This window comes from Bacidia gigantensis, assembly GCF_019456465.1.
Source record: "Bacidia gigantensis strain McMullin 20006 chromosome Unknown contig_255, whole genome shotgun sequence".
Taxonomy (NCBI): domain Eukaryota; kingdom Fungi; phylum Ascomycota; class Lecanoromycetes; order Lecanorales; family Ramalinaceae; genus Bacidia; species Bacidia gigantensis.
The window spans coordinates 1,077,916-1,094,551 of record NW_025408605.1 but is presented as its reverse complement, the minus strand read 5'-3'; the positions used below and the strand labels follow the sequence as shown (position 1 = coordinate 1,094,551).

The 16,636-nt window shown below is 50.1% G+C and overlaps 7 protein-coding genes across 7 annotated transcripts; 3 read left to right on the top strand and 4 right to left on the bottom strand.

Annotated features, from left to right (window-relative positions):
* Window positions 1-12: 12 nt before the first annotated feature.
* On the bottom strand, window positions 13-1,464 carry KY384_007062 (uncharacterized protein; the record flags this gene model as incomplete). Its single annotated transcript, XM_044815555.1, has 1 exon — window positions 13-1,464. The coding sequence occupies one exon, from the start codon at window positions 1,462-1,464 to the stop codon at window positions 13-15; it is 1,452 nt and encodes a 483-aa protein (XP_044667429.1).
* A 1,128-nt stretch (window positions 1,465-2,592) lies between these two features.
* KY384_007061 (uncharacterized protein) lies at window positions 2,593-3,802 on the top strand (the record flags this gene model as incomplete). The annotated part of the gene is made up of 2 exons (XM_044815554.1): window positions 2,593-2,757; window positions 2,819-3,802. 2 exons carry the CDS (start codon window positions 2,593-2,595, stop codon window positions 3,800-3,802), a joined length of 1,149 nt encoding a protein of 382 aa, XP_044667428.1.
* Window positions 3,803-5,545: 1,743 nt separating this feature from the next.
* On the top strand, window positions 5,546-7,327 carry KY384_007060 (uncharacterized protein; the record flags this gene model as incomplete). The annotated part of the gene is made up of 1 exon (XM_044815553.1): window positions 5,546-7,327. The coding sequence occupies one exon, from the start codon at window positions 5,546-5,548 to the stop codon at window positions 7,325-7,327; it is 1,782 nt and encodes a 593-aa protein (XP_044667427.1).
* Window positions 7,328-7,831: 504 nt separating this feature from the next.
* Window positions 7,832-9,500, top strand: KY384_007059 (uncharacterized protein; the record flags this gene model as incomplete). The annotated part of the gene is made up of 4 exons (XM_044815552.1): window positions 7,832-7,972; window positions 8,085-8,453; window positions 8,510-9,369; window positions 9,416-9,500. 4 exons carry the CDS (start codon window positions 7,832-7,834, stop codon window positions 9,498-9,500), a joined length of 1,455 nt encoding a protein of 484 aa, XP_044667426.1.
* Window positions 9,501-9,785: 285 nt separating this feature from the next.
* KY384_007058 (uncharacterized protein) lies at window positions 9,786-10,364 on the bottom strand (the record flags this gene model as incomplete). Its single annotated transcript, XM_044815551.1, is given in 2 exon segments — window positions 9,786-10,066; window positions 10,085-10,364. 2 exon segments carry the CDS (start codon window positions 10,362-10,364, stop codon window positions 9,786-9,788), a joined length of 561 nt encoding a protein of 186 aa, XP_044667425.1.
* Window positions 10,365-10,826: 462 nt separating this feature from the next.
* On the bottom strand, window positions 10,827-13,861 carry KLP1 (Kinesin heavy chain; the record flags this gene model as incomplete). The annotated part of the gene is made up of 4 exons (XM_044815550.1): window positions 10,827-11,091; window positions 11,146-13,583; window positions 13,664-13,761; window positions 13,822-13,861. 4 exons carry the CDS (start codon window positions 13,859-13,861, stop codon window positions 10,827-10,829), a joined length of 2,841 nt encoding a protein of 946 aa, XP_044667424.1.
* A 690-nt stretch (window positions 13,862-14,551) lies between these two features.
* On the bottom strand, window positions 14,552-15,191 carry UBC2 (Ubiquitin-conjugating enzyme E2 2; the record flags this gene model as incomplete). The annotated part of the gene is made up of 4 exons (XM_044815549.1): window positions 14,552-14,675; window positions 14,722-14,946; window positions 15,002-15,066; window positions 15,150-15,191. The coding sequence occupies 4 exons, from the start codon at window positions 15,189-15,191 to the stop codon at window positions 14,552-14,554; spliced, it is 456 nt and encodes a 151-aa protein (XP_044667423.1).
* Between the last annotated feature and the right edge of the window lie 1,445 nt (window positions 15,192-16,636).

Below are 16,636 nucleotides of genomic sequence, written 5' to 3'. Positions count from 1 at the left end.
GCAGGCTGCTTCTTATGACATTGGAACTACATTGTAGATTTCAGCCAGTCGTCTTAGCTGTAAGGCCACCCACATGCTCTGACCATCTCGCAAGTAGTTGCCCACTGCAATGACTTGTTTCATGGGTACAAAAAGATACCATCCACCATAAGCTGCTGCTGTCTTATAATGAGGCTTTGGGATTAGCTTGCCAGGTTCGCTTGGATATTGGATGTTTTGCGCATGCATAGGTGCAGGCAAAGTCCTACTACCCAAGCAAAACGGAATACTAGCACATATGGCGTCGGCTAGCTCTTGAATGGCTTCCACCATCTCAGCACGCTTGTGGCCAGTGCAACAGCGTGCAAGTACTACGAGCACTTTGAGGCGAGCGACCCGCCAGTCGTTCCAGGTGGAGCATACAATGATGTCCTTGTAGATGTCGCAATTTGTACCATACAAGCCAGCTTGAGTTACTGACTCTGGAATTTGAAAATGGGGGACTGATATGGGCGTCCAGTCGGCAGGGACGGTCTCAATCCACGATATTAGGCGACTGTGCATTTCGCTGGCCTGGAGTGAGATCTGAGGGTCCTCGAGTCTAATTTGATCATCCTCGCCTAGCTTGGATGCGGAAGCGATAGCTTGACGCATAGAAGCCTGGAAATTGGCGACCTCTGCGATCATGACATCGAGAAGAGAAGCAACGTTCAGAGGTACCTCGTCCAAATCCTGCCAGACAGGGCTATGAAAGTCAACCACAGAGCCAGTAAGAGCGGCTCGATAGGCGATGTTACTTCTAATTCCCATTAGCAACGTGCCGGTCGTCTTCGTCATAGATTGACCTCTCCGTTGGCTTATGAGTGCTCCAGCACCCTCGTAGTGGCATGGAGATGATATCCTCGCCCGGAAAGACTCAAAACATGCTTCATAAAATCCAAGTAAACACACAGTCATCAGGGTATCATCAGTCACCATTGAGATTGGGTCTTGTAGAGCAAGTCGCGTGCTTGCCAGTGCTTTCCCATAGGCTTTCTTGGCTTGAAATGTTTCTGGATTTTGGGCATTTCGGACCCATTTGTTGAAGATAAGATGAGATATAGCTGCAACACAAAGCGCAAGAGGCGAATCTAACGCGACACGATGATACAGGAATGGTATGAGATCAACGAACCCTCTTTGAGACTGTTCGTCTGCCGTGGGGTCCGGAAAGGATGAGGTAAAGAAGTCAATCGAAAGCGATTCTTGCGACACACAAAGTTCCTGAACGAACGCATCCGGCCGCTGTGGAAGCGTAGGGCTCTGAAATTTGCTTCGAGCGTTCTGACGTCGAGCTACAGCAGCTTTCGCAGTGTTGTTTTGGTCACGCAACACCAAATCAAGACCTTCTGAGTAACCTGGGCAGACTGGTGAAAAGGGAACCGGATCAGTAAATAGGTCTTTCCTCTCAAAATGAGACATAAATCTGAGTTGCTGAAGACTCATGGACAATTCGGATGAAAGCTGCGTCGACAGTGGTACACGTACTTCGATTTGAATTGACGCATCTCAGGCAAGCTGGTCGGCTCTCGTCACACTGGGGTTTGCGTCAGCGGGCAACATGTCTTGTGCGCCTTACTGACTTTAGTGTGACGCTCTTTGCAGCTGTTACAAGCTCCAGAAGGCTTCCTGCCATGAGGTATTAGGCTTGCTGTTTACTAAGTATAAACCTATATAGCAGCGCTTCTTAGAGGAATTCAAATCGAAACAGAATAGCTTAGGTTGGACACATCCAGAGGACAAGCCGTATCTGTTGTACTTTCTTGTCACGAAGGCGGCGTTTCGACTATTCTGTTTGGTGAGGACTAAAGGACGTTGGCCTATTCTTGTCGCATTCCATCTGGGACATTAATTCCAGAAGACATGAACCTGGACTGGCAGAAGCACATCAAGGAGTCAAACTGATCAAGCAGTCGTCAAGTTGTCCGCACAAGGAGGATGTGGGTTTGGTAAAAAAGGAACAGGTCGACGCTATGATTGATTTTTTGCATATAATTTGAGAGCGGGAGAATGCGAATACGAGCATCCTCCCTTTAGATCTCTTTTGACCTTGCTGAAGACGGAGGATTGATTTTGACCACGATGATTGCCTAGACATCAACTTCTCCCGATTCGGTAGCAAGACTCCTTCGTTCCAAGAAGGGGCAATGCCTCGCGGCGAAATCCTTCCTATAGTGCTATTCGAGCTCCGTTCGCACGAACATCGCCCGCGAATGTTCCTCAAGCGCCGAGATATGCACATCCCAGAACAGAACAGCCATGTTGAGTCTCAAGGTATCGATCGCTCTCTGCCAATTGGTGGTCCTGGGTGCTTATGTCACCCGAGTTGGACGTATAACTCGACGTTTCAATCCAATACCTTACGATTGGCCATTTTAGTGTCTTGGCGCCGGGCTGTGCTCGTTCCTCCAGCTCCTTTATCATTCTTGTTGCCTACTTCACGGCGGACAGCTCAATACTTCACCGGCTGCTTTTCCCTTCTTCCTCTGAATACTCTTTTTCGATTCTTTGAGCGATTGATTATTCATTACCAACCTGTGCTAATATCCTAAAAATTGAGTTACTCAAACAACAATGTCGAGCGCGGCGCACTCACTCGCCCGTCGGGCGCTTGACGTTACGCAACAACATTATGCCAACATCGATGCCGGCAATGAAGAAGGTATCAAACAGATTGCTATTTGGGGGATGATACTCCTCTGGGCCACGGTTGTGCTGTATATGGCGATGATATCAGCCGTGAGCACTCTCCTCTGGACGGCTACATAAGCTAGTAACTGAAGCTGACCGTGTCGAGTAGATTGATTATACATATGGGGACGTCGTGGGGACGCTAGCTATGATCGAAAACCCTACTGCCACGGCCTACGCCTCTGAAGCTGCAATCTCGGACATCAAAGACCCTCTGCTCTCGGGAGATGCATCGGAAACACAGGCCGCGGATCTGGACATTTACGTGGTCAAGAACCTTCCCATCACCCGCAAGCTGCGGAGCGCCGTAAAACACCTGACATCCATCGGTGGGCCACTCGCTCGCTTCCGTGGTCTACATATCGCCATCATCTACAACGCTTTACATGCCCTGATCTTAGGTCTTATCGCACCGAGAGGCACTTTCATTCGACCTTTCATGTCTGTTGTGGCGAGCGTTGCTCTCTCTCGCATTCACATGACTTGGACCCATGTCGTCATCTCTATGCCTTCATCGAAAAGCTGGTGGCGACGTATCCCATCTGTCAAGGCCGGCAAACATGTGCTCCTGCCTGCAGCAATCTGGGCTGCTGCGCAACAGATGTCTATCTACGTCCCGGGAGTCCTACTCAACTCTGCTTACAGCACCTTACAGAATCCTAATGCCTTTGGTGGTGACTCCAAGGCAACACAGAAGGTCGCCCTAGTGCAGGCCTTCATGGTTGTTTTCGTCTTCCTAGCCACGGTACTACTCGTCGTCATACCCGCAGAAGTGTCACTCAAACGTGTTGAGGCCTCCATGCTTGCAGAAGAAGATGAATCAATCGTTTCCTTTGACCGTAGCTTTGACGGTAAAGTCAAACCCGAAGCCTTAGGTGGAAGTGGCTCGATCTCGATGCTGGATGCTTGGAAAACGTTCGGCAAGGAAGCAAGGATCAGATTGCTCAAGCTATACGCCAAAATCGTCGCATTGCAAATTGCCACTGCAATCATGTTCACTATGGTTCTAATCGGCGAGCTTAAGTTGATTACTGGTGGTGATTTCGAGAAGCTCGTAGAGACTGCGCGTAAGTCAATCAAGGGCGAGCTGTAAGGAAGACGAGTCCATTCTACAAGATTTGAGGTTAAGGAGGGGAAAGGTCAGTAATGAAGTCTTGGAATCACAATCGAAAGACTGCCAGCATTCCTTTACTCGATGCGTTATGATTAGCGAATGAATATTGTATCAGGAAACTCAGTGCTTGATGCTGTTGCCAATGTTTGCTTCCTTCTCTGCCCGCTGACGCGATCGAACCTCAAATGACAAGCAAGTGCCCCATTTTGTCAGTACCAAGGCAGACAACACAGGCGCTTCAATCGATTACATGCCTGAGGTGGCCGTGATTGATTTACGGCCGATACAAGTCCCCCCACAATCGCACAATGCCCTGATGCGGGGATTTAAGAAAAAGATTAGCCATTGGTGCCAGCAGAGACGATCACTTGAGCCTGGATCAATCAATATACATGGCCAGAATAGCCTTCTGCTACAGTGCTAGCCGACGGATACTTTCGGGCCTCTCAGCACGAGTATTTAGTTGAGTATTTAGTCACGGTCTTGAAGGCTTGACTGCCCGCAGCGTTGCCCAGATATATGCCTCACCAGAAGTGCATGACGATCTCCCTGGTGAGTCTTTCAAGCCCTACACAATGTTTCGCAAGTCCCTGAAATGGTCCAGAGAAGCGTATCGACACCGGGGGACTTATTGCTGCGAGCATGGCCCGCCGATTAGATATCATGGAGTGGTACTGGTCGATTCGCTTAAACGAGTCTTGTCGTCGATCTTATTGGGGCTCTTTTAAAGCGTCACCTGGGCAGACTCCTCCAACTTGGTCGCATGCGCCCTACTCTCTTTTTGCGATATCCGCCACAGACGCGAGCAATGGAGAGGCGCAAAATCTACGACGGACGCGACTAAATCCCTTGCCAGAGATTCCACCTCGCTCAATGCCCCAAAAGGTCGTCGATCAACGTTTCGAAGGAGTGGGGTTCTGTTCTTAAGGGTATCTTCCTACTCGCAAGCGCCTCTTAGATTCGACTTTGAGGCTGAAAAGGCGCAGGACGTCAAATCCGATTGACTAAGTCTAACACCTCCAACATTGTCGCCATGCGCAAGTGCAAGGAACGCTGCAGAATGACTGGCTATCTTCGCAGCCTCTCGCCTGGCCGTACCTTGCCCGGGTCAAGCGCTCTAAAATTGGTCTGCCTGATCAAAGCTATGATCACCCTGCTCTCCACTCACCACTGCTTGTTATGCATATTCGGGTCTAACCTTGCGTCGACCAAATATGTGCTTTCCCGTCGAAGAATCATTTGTTCTTGAGCCATACATTTGATTCCCATCCATCGGCTTCGTACTTTTACTTTGGTCGCTTGCAGCTCGAGCACATACGCGAGTACGCACTTCAATTCCCCAGTCACCCTCCGATCCCTTCCCTCCTCGGTGCAGGTCATTGGGCTTTGGGCTACACCCGTTCCTGTCACTGGATTACACTCACTAATACTCTCTTGGGACCTTCGTCGATTGATCAAGTACAGCGCGAATTCGTCTTGATCATTTATCCACTTCCTCGCGTACAGAGCTTAATTTCCTTGAAACAAATGTTTCACTTAGCTTGTATCTTCTACTGGCAGACTTAGATAAAGAGACTGGGGGCATTGGAGCCTTTCCTTCCCTGCGGCCGGGCGCCTTCTGCAAAACCTTTCGCGTGCAAAGCTTCAAGGTGATGTTACCATCACTTCGAAGTGGCGTTCAGATGAGGTCTTGCTAGCCCATGCATGGGACAATATACCATCATGCAACTCTTACCAACGATAATCATCCTAGCTCTGCTGGCTTTCTTTGTTATTCTCACACTCTCCTTATTCCTGTGGTATTGGCAACGGAATCGTACAAGAGGGCAGAAAAGATATAGCGTGGAGTCTTCGATCAAACCCCCAAGGAAATTGACCCTTCGAGATGGCAAAGCCATACCTCACGAGGTGGCTCTCGAGACACCGAGCGACAGAGATTGTTACTCTGTGGACTTGCAGAGTCCTGATGTGGAGAAGGAGTTCGAGTACGACGTGGAGAAGGGTTTCACAAAGCCTACCCCTTCAAAATCAAGCAAGCGAGCGAGTCGACACTCTTTGAGAAGCCTTCTAACAGACAGAGGTCAACAATGGACTCCAGGAAGACCCCCGTGGCTCCATAAGGTCCCTGAGCCTCGTGATTCGAATGCTGAATCAGAGTCAAAGGTAAAACCACCCAAGCGATCAAAACCAAGGGACAGGTCGCGGAGTATTCCTCGGCCCTCTCTGATACATATAGAACGACGAGGCTCATCACAAACGCCACGAAGATCGTCTGAATCCCATTCAGCCCATCAGTCCCGGCATTCTGTGGGGAGAAGAGCCTCGTCCCAGGCGCAGATGACCCCTGAAGTGCAACAGAAACGGAGGGGAATGGATATCACGGAATCCTTGTTCAATGCATACAAAGGACCAACGCCATGGACTGACGAGATCCATCCTCTTCCTGCAAGCTCTATCGTCATGCCAGGGCCTGAAAGGACAGTAGCAAGCAGTATTCAAAGTAATGGATATCGCTGGTCGGTACCAGCTACTGCCAGCTTCGACTCGTCGATTCCACAAACAGCAAGCTTCGTGGGTAGTTCCCGTGCGGTATCCGATCCTGATCCAATACGACCACCCGCGCCGTTGTTTTCAAAAGTCGACTACAGTCCACGTGTCACGTTTGCACCTACACAAGACGCCAATCGCAAATCGTTTCTTTCGATGACTCCCTCGGGCACTTCTTCTACCTCAAGCGAGCACGCTATTCTTGGGCCGAAGTCGCCGCCCCCGCTGCTGACAGAAGCACCTCCCAAGGAATTCCCAGCTTCTACACCTGAGGAGGTGGTAGAGCTTAAATACAACGAACAATCAAGACCTGTTAAGGCTCTATCGGCACCAGCACCGGCTCCGGACGTCCTCGAACGTGTTCGGGCATTCGGCAGGCTCCACCGTGGACGACCGGTGAGCACGATACAACGACGACGGATCACATCTGATCCTTTTCAGCTACAGCAGGAAAAGATGTTCAAGGAGGTGCGGAAGTCGAGACAGCGATCGAGCCTACTACGAGGGGCTGCAGACATTCCCGACACTGTACAGGAGCGACGGCGGCGTAGCGACACAGCATCGATCCGACCACCCAGCATTGAGATCAACATCCCCCATTTCGAGCGTGGCAGTCTTTCCTTTTTTGACAGCACTCCTACACCTCCACAGTCTGGCAGAGATTTGCCAAGAGGGCCATCCGTGATGTCGGATCGATCGGCCATGACTATCGCAAGCTCCGAGATATCGAGCAATTGGACCATCGGCAAAGCCGAACTGGTCAACATTTATCCTAGCTTGGCCGATGATGAGGAGGAGGATTATGAGAGCATAAGAGAGAGCATGAAGGGGAGCCCAAGGCGTACCCCACCATACGCAAAAGTGCTCCGGAGCAAGTATGGGCAATATCCAAGGAATGGCAGGAACAAGGCACTGCCTTTATTGCCAAGGAGTCCCCTCTCCCGATTGACGACTTAGCGGGTGGGTAGCAAGGTGTTTTGGAATGGAAAGGCATGAGGGCTTGAAATGAAGCAACGAATAATAAGTAGTCTGGCTCGAAGCCATCCCGTCCTTTGAACTGTACATATACTATGCCATCCCAGCGGCTGTTAATTAATACCCAAGCAGTCGATCATGGCTGTACAACGATTCATCCACATACCCACTCGTCTTTCAGGCGCTTCCCAGACTGTTCCGTGTCCTAATTGGCCAGCAGCTAAGTGCCTCCAGCCAGAAAGCGGGCATTGCATACCTCATGCATTCTTATCTTAGCCGTGCGGTTGCCCCTCACAGCGGGAGCTTTCCTGCAAGCAGCAGCTCAATGCAGTCCAGCAGTCCACTAGACCCGAATTGTATCTGTACCACCCAGTGACGGAATCAAGCTCCCGTCCTAGGCTGCTTCCTGTGACCAGCTTTATCACCGATAGTGATTTGGGGAACTTACCCTCACCATCCATCCGATTCGATTTCTCCTCAAGCTAGATGGATATCAAAGCTGTGAGTGGGGATCAACTAGTCGAGAAACTCACGTCATTCGGCATGCAAAAGAGCAGACCAGTATCAGAAGGAAGTTACGACTACGTCGAAAAGGCGGACAGCATGGATTCACCTGTCAAGCCAACGGTCTCTATCAATACTACTGAAGAATGGGAGAAAGAGCTGATGAAAGATCCAAAGGCATCCTCAAACCACAGCCGTGACGGCTAGAGCTGCCATTAGCTAATTGTTGAACTAGAATCGGCTGGCCCTGACAACTGTTGCCCAGCACGGTACCAATGTCCTCACCCAACGATGGGCTCAGATCAAAGACACTCAGAACTTCAACGTCAAGATCTCCTTGGAGGGCAGCCCGATCACTAATCAGCGCTCTTCGGGTCGTTGCTGGTTATTCGCCGCCACGAACGTCTTTCGTGTGGCAATCATGAAGCGGTACAACCTGAAAGAGTTTGAACTGAGCCAGAGCTATCTATTTTATTGGGACAAACTGGAGAAGGCCAACTGGTTCCTGGAGCAGGTCCTAGATACCATTGATGAGCCCTTAGATGGGAGGCTGGTGCAAAGGCTCATGGAGGACCCTGTCGGCGATGGCGGTCAGTGGGACATGGTTCGCAATCCCAGGCGTGCCTGACTCGTTTTGAAACTGACTTCTTGACTTGATAGGTAGCGAATCTGGTCGAGAAGTACGGCCTCATCCCTCAGCAACACTACCCGGACTCATACAACGCCCAGAACTCCAATGGCATGCGCGCTCTTATCACAACCAAACTTCGGGAGGATGCTCTCGAACTTCGCCAATTAGCGACCCAATCCAAAGACCCACGTGCTTCTTTAGGCAGCGTTAAGGATAAGATGCTCCGAGATATTCACCGGATTCTGACCGTCATGCTTGGACCACCCCCAAGTGCCAACGATGAGTTCACATGGGAGTATCATAACAAAGAGGACAAATTTGGCAGTCTCACAACGACACCCCTGCAGTTTGCAGGCGAGCTCTCAAGTAAAGCCTCCATTCAATCCAACACGGGTGTGGACATCCACGAAGTCTTTTCCCTCGTCAACGACCCCCGTAATGAGTATAATCGCCTCCTAACGGTCGATCGACTGGGGAACGCAGTTGGTATGCGCCACATTTGCTACGTCAATGTCTCAATGCCGATCATGAAGTCCGCCTGTGTCGCTATGCTCAAGGCCGACCTGCCGATCTTCTTCGGCAGCGACGTCGGCAAGTACCTCAGCCAACAGGGTGGAATCATGGACATCGATCTTATCGACTATGAACTTGGCTTCAATGTCAAGTTGGGCTTGAGCAAGGCTCAAAGGCTAATGACTGGAGAAAGTGCTATGACCCATGCGATGGTGCTAACAGCGGTGCATCTAGATAAAGATGGCGAGCCGGTAAGGTGGAGGGTGCAGAATAGCTGGGGAGAGACAGCTGGGACGAAGGGATGGTTTGTGATGGCTGATCGCTGGATGGACCAATTCGTGTATCAGGCTGTTGTTGATCCAAAGTATCCGACCCCGTGCTTTGAAGACGAAAGCACAAAACTCTGACTAACGCATTACCAGGTTCGTGAGTAAGGAAATCAGGGACATTCTGACCCAGGATCCCAAAGTACTTCCACTCTGGGATCCAATGGGTGCACTTGCATAAATTGACGGTGAGCCTCCTGGGCGGCTTCTGTGCATTGACATTCAGCCGGGCTTTCTCGCGATTTCGGGAGGTAAAGACTGCGGGACAACCAGTATGCGATATGTATTATGACGATATCTTTTAGATACATAATTTGTATCCACATTTCACTGACGACGAATCATCCATGTCCAACGAGCGACTTCTATCTCACTGCTATTTCCTTTGAATCTCGTGGATACTGATCTATCTACTGTCGTCTGGCATGTCACCTCATTTGCGGCACCACGTTCCACTTCTCCAACCCTATCGGCTCTTGTCAAGGCCTTGGGCTACGGTAACATCGAGGTCCGGTCGGGATCGACTTGGCAAGCGTGTCTCTTTTTCGTCATCCCTCAATCCCTTCTCGCTATCACCATTAGCGATGTCGAGTTCCGGTCGGGATCGACTTGGCAAGCGTGTCTCTTTTTCGTCATCCCTCAATCCCTTCTCGCTATCACCATTAGCGATGTCGAGTTCCGGCCGCGGCTTTGGTGGAGGCCCTGGCCTTGGTACCGGTTTGGGCGGAGGAGATATCGGTGGTGTTTCTTGTACCCTTTCCTTACCATCTACATTAGTGCCGTTGAGGGAATTGACGAGACTGGTAGTGGTGGGAGCAGGTGTGGCATTAGTGTGACGAGGCCGCAGCGGTAATGAGATATATCTCTTGTCTTTGAATTGGTGAGGCCGGTGGTCACCCCTGGAGTCAATGGTGCTGGCGAGGGTTGTTTCATCTTCCGGACAAGCCTGAGTCTTGGGCTGCGGGTTGGGGTTTGGTTTTGGGTTGGGGATTGGTGGAAGGGGACGGTTGGGCGGAGGGCCAGGAGGTGGTGGTGGGTTGGACATTGTGATCGCTCGAGCTGAGTACCTTGGTCTGGGTTTGAAAGCTTTGCAGATTTAGAGCTGCAAATGGCCGCTTGACTTGAAGTTGATTGTTCAAATATCTTCCCACTTTTCAGGCTGGCATTGCAGGCGTTCAGGCGGATCTGAACGGCACCAGGCTGCGTAAGATTTCGGTCCCTTCAACGTCGTGTAGCGGAATATCCTGAATACAATGAGTCATTTTCACCACAGAAGCAAATGGGGCAAAGTTAACGCTGGCGATGTTGCAGCGTAAGACATCAAAGGTCTATGGCTAAGCGAACAGTAGTCCTAGCCAGATACATCCATGGAAGCATCGTTACGCTCCTCCTCCTTCTGATACTGGGTATAATGAATAATACATGTCACTTCACATCGAAGCGTCCTTTGCCTGCTATGCCCTGCCTTTATTGATACCCAATGCTCACAGCGCCTTGAAATGCCCCATCATCTTCGATCTGAGAAGAACCAGCTACTCCGCTTCGGACTCCCATTCGCCGCCTGGGCCTGTAGTCCATTTAGAACTGGTATGTTAGGTCCTCCGCCGCTCAGCTCAGTCCCACCGCCTCCTCTCAGCGGCTTCGCAATCCGAGACCCTGCTCCGCCAAAATTGAAGCCTGGTGTAGTTGACATCTGGGAGTTGAGACCGCGTGTCGAGCCAACTTTAGCGGCCTCAAGGCGCTCCTTCACCGCTGTCAACTGAGCCTCGAATCTATTGGAGTTTATGTCAGCGAATTGTTCTGTAGGGGAGCAATGTGAAACGCACCTGTGGTTTGCTGTTGTCAACTTTTCTTGACTATCAGACAGCAATGTCTCCAGGCTAGATATGCGCTCGTTTCTGGCCATCAGCTTACGCTCGGCGATGGCAACTTCCTTCTTCAAGCTATTGTTTTGCTCGACGAGCTGCCGCTGTACATGAGTAAGCTGCTCTAAGTTCCTCTCCAGGAATGCCATTTTCTTCTGCTGTGCTCTGTTATTAGACGATCGTAGAACGTTATTGTATTGCTCTCTAGTCTCGTCCAAGCTCATCTCGAGCTCCACAACACGTTCGCAGCGATTTTGCAAGTCTCGCATGAGAGACTTTTTCATCTGGTCGAAGTCGGCTATCTGCTGTTGGGGTGTTTTGGTAGATATCGTAGGCGAAGCGTCCCCATTCACCAATATGGGATCACGTCTGTGATCTTCGATGTTGATTCGGAGGCGGTGGTTCTCTTCATCTTTGCGCGCCAAATCTTCCCGAAGATCTTTGAGAAGCTTGGACTGCCTTTCTTTCTGGCCTACATACACGTCTGAAAGCCTTTTCTTCACTTCCTCAAGGTCAGAATTGGAAAGCTTGCTTTCAAGGAGCTTCTCGTAATCTTCTGCCATTTCAGTCATCCGCGCTTCAAGACCATCCTGTCTGCTACGTTCAGCAGGATCGCCCGGTATACAAGTAAGATCCGCTCGTCGAACGACGCCTTGTAGTTCCAGAAGTTTATCCTCTAGATCTCCTAGCTCTTCGAGCGATAACACCTCGTCTTCTCGGCTGTACTGCTGCCACCTTTTGATCTGGTCAACGCATTGCCTCATGGTAGCTTCATTTTCAGAAACGATGGCTCCGTCGAGATCGAATCCAGCCATCATCTGTGCCATTCGCTCAGATTTCTTTCTTTCTTTCTCGTCCAATACAGCGTTGGTCTCTTTAGCACTCATCCTCGTGTCGAGGAGCTGCTGTTTGACCTCATCGAGCTCAGTCGTCAATTCCGTGTTCGCCTCCTTCAAGCCGTCCATCGTTATGGAAGCTTCTTTGCCTTCGAAAGCGATTCGTTCCAGCTGCATCTTCAACTCATTGACCTCAGAAGCAAGTTTTTCGTTTGTTTTACCAGACCGAAGGCCATTCTCTTTCATCTTCTGCAATTCATCTTTTGCCTGCCGGAGCTCCTGCTCAGCGGTCGAAAGTGCCGTCTCCCTTTCTGTAACATGGTCCTGAAGCTCGTTTTCTCTTCGGAGGAATTCTTCCCGTTCATCCTTTTCAAGAACGATACTTGGTGTACTGGATCGGTCACCAATCCTAGATTCCGATCGACTCGGTGTTTCAGAGCGCGATACTTCCTGAATTCGAGATGGCGTGCTTGGACGTGCTGTAGCAGTCTCGGATCTCACTCCTGCGCGATTCCCTGCACTCAATGGTGCAGCCCATCTCTCCTTCGCAACCGATTCACCATTCCGCCACAAATGGACCTCACTTTCTAAAGTTGTGATATAATTCTCGTAAGTAGTGACTTGACTCTGCGCCTTCTTAAGCAGCTGCTTGAGCTCCAAGGGGCTTAGCTCCGCATTAATCTTCGCCTTGTTTTTTATGGCTTTCGCCCTGACTCCAAATCTCAATGTACTCAGAGTCTCCTGGTCGTTGTACTTGCTCGGCGAACAATTGATGATGAGAGTCGTTCTTGAATTTCCCCCAAGCGATTCCTGTAATATTCGGGTGAGCTTAGAGTCTCGATACGGAATATGAGTCGATTTGCCGTCAGTAAGAGAGTTGATAACCATCCCAAGGGCACTCAGACTCTTATTTATCTTTTTTGCCTCCTCAAGAGTCTGTCCGCTGGCTCCAGTCTTTCCAACCTTCTCGCTGCCTGCCAGATCGACCAGAAAGAGCTGTCCACTTTTGGCCGAGCCCGTCTCCACGTTCTTCTGAGTGATAGTGACTACGAAAATCGAGTGTGACCGTGAGGATTCTTGGTTCATGTTTGTAGCTGCTGTAGCGCGGGCTAGTCCGCCCCTTCTCATGACTTCGAAGACCTCTTGTACGCTAGAGACGTATACCTCCAACAAACCCTTCACGTAGACCCCTCTACTCTTCTCTTCATGTACTGGTAGATTGTCATTTTGCGGCACCAACAGATCTCGAATTCTTTCCATGTAGATCTCCATATAACTAACTCTGACGGTATATTCTATATTTTCTGGGCTTCTCAGGATGCTGGCAAACATTTGTTGGACGATTCTGGGTATAATTCCGCATTGCTCTTCATCATCAATGTCCGTTCCCATCATCGTATATGATTTCCCAGCCCCCGTCTGCCCGTAGGCAAAGACTGTACCGTTGTATCCATTGAGGATGTCGTCGACGGTTGATCTTATAGAATAATCAAATATGTCAGTCTGACGGGAGCTAGTGTCGAATACTCGATCGAATGTGAAGTCGCCTGAGGCCTCCGACGACTGTATAGCTGTCAGTCGAGGAATAGCTGGAATCTTTAATTGTAGGAAGCAAAGGAATGGGCGAGAGGATGTATACGAACATTAATAGAGCACGTTTCTTCCGAGTCGAAAGTAACCACTGAATCGGCCCCGCTGGCAGCGAGCTCTGCTTTGTTTGGAGGTCGAAAGCGCGCGACCACTAGGACGATCAGCTGTTTTAGCAGGGGCAAAGAAGTGATGTATCATCTCCATATCATACCTTTTATGGTGTTGCCAGCGCCGGCAGAGGTCCTATGCATTGAGCGTCAACAAACAAAGGCACCTAGCAGGCCAACACGGTACTTACGCCATGATAGAGGTGTTCTACAGCTTCAGATGTATTTGACAAACTTTTAGTCATCGACTGCGCGCATGCCAGGGCAGGGGAAGATGTTGCAGGTGGTGACTTGAGGGTGTGGCTGAAATGGCTGAAGGAGAGACGCCTCATCGGGGTGACGCGCCAACGATCAGAGATACATCGTTACATCAGATTATGATCCGGTGATTCTCGAAGAACGTCAAGATCTGGGCTGCTGCGGGAATTGAACCAATCACTCTCGAATTCGATTGCATTGAGATACACGCCAGCGCATGGTTTGAAGTCATCCTAACACCACTTAGGCCTTGTCGTTCAATTTAGCCGTGGTGGATGCAATGCACGCCACGCGGGCACGCCAATCTTGCATGAGACAATTCTCCGACAGACATGTACTCTGCATAAGCATGTAACGACAAGGTCCCCCAATTTAAATAAATGTGCGAAGTGGCTATCAAGAATGTCCCTTGTTGCCCCAACCAACTCGTTCATCGAGCGTCCAATTCCTGCGCTGCCTAATGCTATGGTCATCTCATGTGCCAAAGCGACAACCACGAGTGCCACTGCCCCAACTCCATGCTCAAGAACTTTCGAGAAATGGCAAATGAAGGGTCGTTATTCGTGAGCTTCATATTTAATCTTCCCAACTTTTTTCGACGGTCTCCTTGACCTTCTTCATGTACTCCCGTCGGTTGTCCTTGTATAGATTTGAGGCTTCGACATTCGCAGGTGAGGAAGTGTTCGGATCGTTGAGAAGGCTATCTCTGTCAGCAGCTTCCTTGTGAAGTATTCCGGTCGTCATGCCTTTGAATGCTAGTCAGGATGGCAGCAACATCATAAGTAGGGCTCCATCTGTTCTGTAAGATGTCGAGACACAGTTCTCCAGTGCCGTAGACATTGGGGTGAAACATCTGACTTATGAATTTGACTCCCGGCGGCTTGTTCGGATACTGTTCTTCGAAATGCATCACCAGACGGAACGTGCCATCTTCGAACGGAGTATCTGCAGGACCGATAATCACTGCGTTCCTAGGACGTGATTTATGAGGAGACGCCTCGCGATAGCCAAAGGGAAAAGGCGTACCATGTCATCACATTGTCTGCAATGGGCGACGCAGATACACCAGCAGGAGGGTCTGTCTGCATACGCTACGACGAGACGTCAGCATTCTGGATTCAACATCGATGACGAAGAGCAAGAATGATGGGGGATCGAGAAGGACGAGAGGTACCTTGAAGTCGCGCATGAGACGCCGCCGAGCTGAGGTTGACATTTGAGCGTTGAAAGGGCTGGGGAACAAGGCTCGATGAGAGTGTGGAGAGTGGAGGGTGGCAAAGCTTGTGGGTATATATGTGGATGATGTGGATAATAAATTAATAATGTGGAGAGTGTGATGGGGAAAGATTTAGCTGCAGAGTACATCGGAGAAAAATGCGGAGTTCCACCAATCAGGCAGGAGGTCCCGCCAATCAAGCTGACGCATTACAGCCGTTACCTGTCGCCGGGTAATAGTGCATCCTACATTCTGCACTGAATTATGCAACCAGGCATAGCCTTCTTTCTTTGACATGGAACTACAGGCTCTGGGTCTAGATGGCAGAGGCAGAGGCGCTGTAAGCAGACTACCAGACACTCGATCGCGTGAGGGATCTGGCGATCGTCAAGTCCGATGTCCCCCAGTCTCATCCAGGCTAAGGCAATGGTGGTCTCGACATATCAGTCTTGTCATTGTGCATACTTCTCACGCTCCAACCGGAGGCGATCCGCGGGACTATCTCGCCCTTGAGAGAACCTACTTGGCTTGGTTGCGCACTGCAAATTCTGTTGTCTCCTTTGGGGTTCTTTTGATACAGCTTTTTGTATTGCACAAAATCAACTACACGATTGGCAGAGCTCTTGGCTCCGTCCTGGCCATAGCAGGCATAGTGACTGCTTTTCTGGGCTGTGCTCGCTACTTTAGGCTGCAAAGGACTCTCATAGCAGGGTCCACGGTCACTGGAACAAGAGAAATCCTCTCTCTGACATTGATATTCGTAGGATTTCTGTTGGCCTTGATTGTGATCGTCTGCAGAATAGCTTGATTGCAGTCACCGAATACTTAGCAGATGGATGGACAGAAACCTTGAAAGATGACCCATGCGCTGCAAGAGTGTCCTATGGTGAGGTTCAGGACGATCATCGAGACCCGCCTGGGCAGGGATTGGACAGTCAGAAGCTACGATCTCCGGCACTCTCCAGTCCCAGAAAGTGCAAGCCTCATGGAGAGCACCTTTCCTTTTGTGCTGCAAGTATGTACTGGCATGGCAATGAACCGATTGTCGCCATGGATATTATTTTCGGAGGGCAACCACTAACGTGGCAGCTGTGTACCCACAGACAGTATTCATTGTGAGTAACTTAGTATGAGCCCTCTCTGCTAGCAATTCGTACCCAAAAGACTTTTTCATGTAGTCAATGAAGGCTTGTGATGCACATGACGAAAGCAGCCTTTACTCGTCATGAAAGAAGTTGTCGGCCAGATACAGATTATGAGCCTACAGAAATCATGCATCTTTGACATTCTTTCTGAAGTCTCGGCTTGATTCATTGACAAGCATAGCAAAGCCTAATCCTTGGAGAGCACCTCGACGAGAGAAGGCTGTGGTCAAGTGTTGTTGTGAAAAGATCCAAGCCGTATGGTTTTGGAGGCCATTCGGGAGGGGTTCGAGTAGGTCCAAC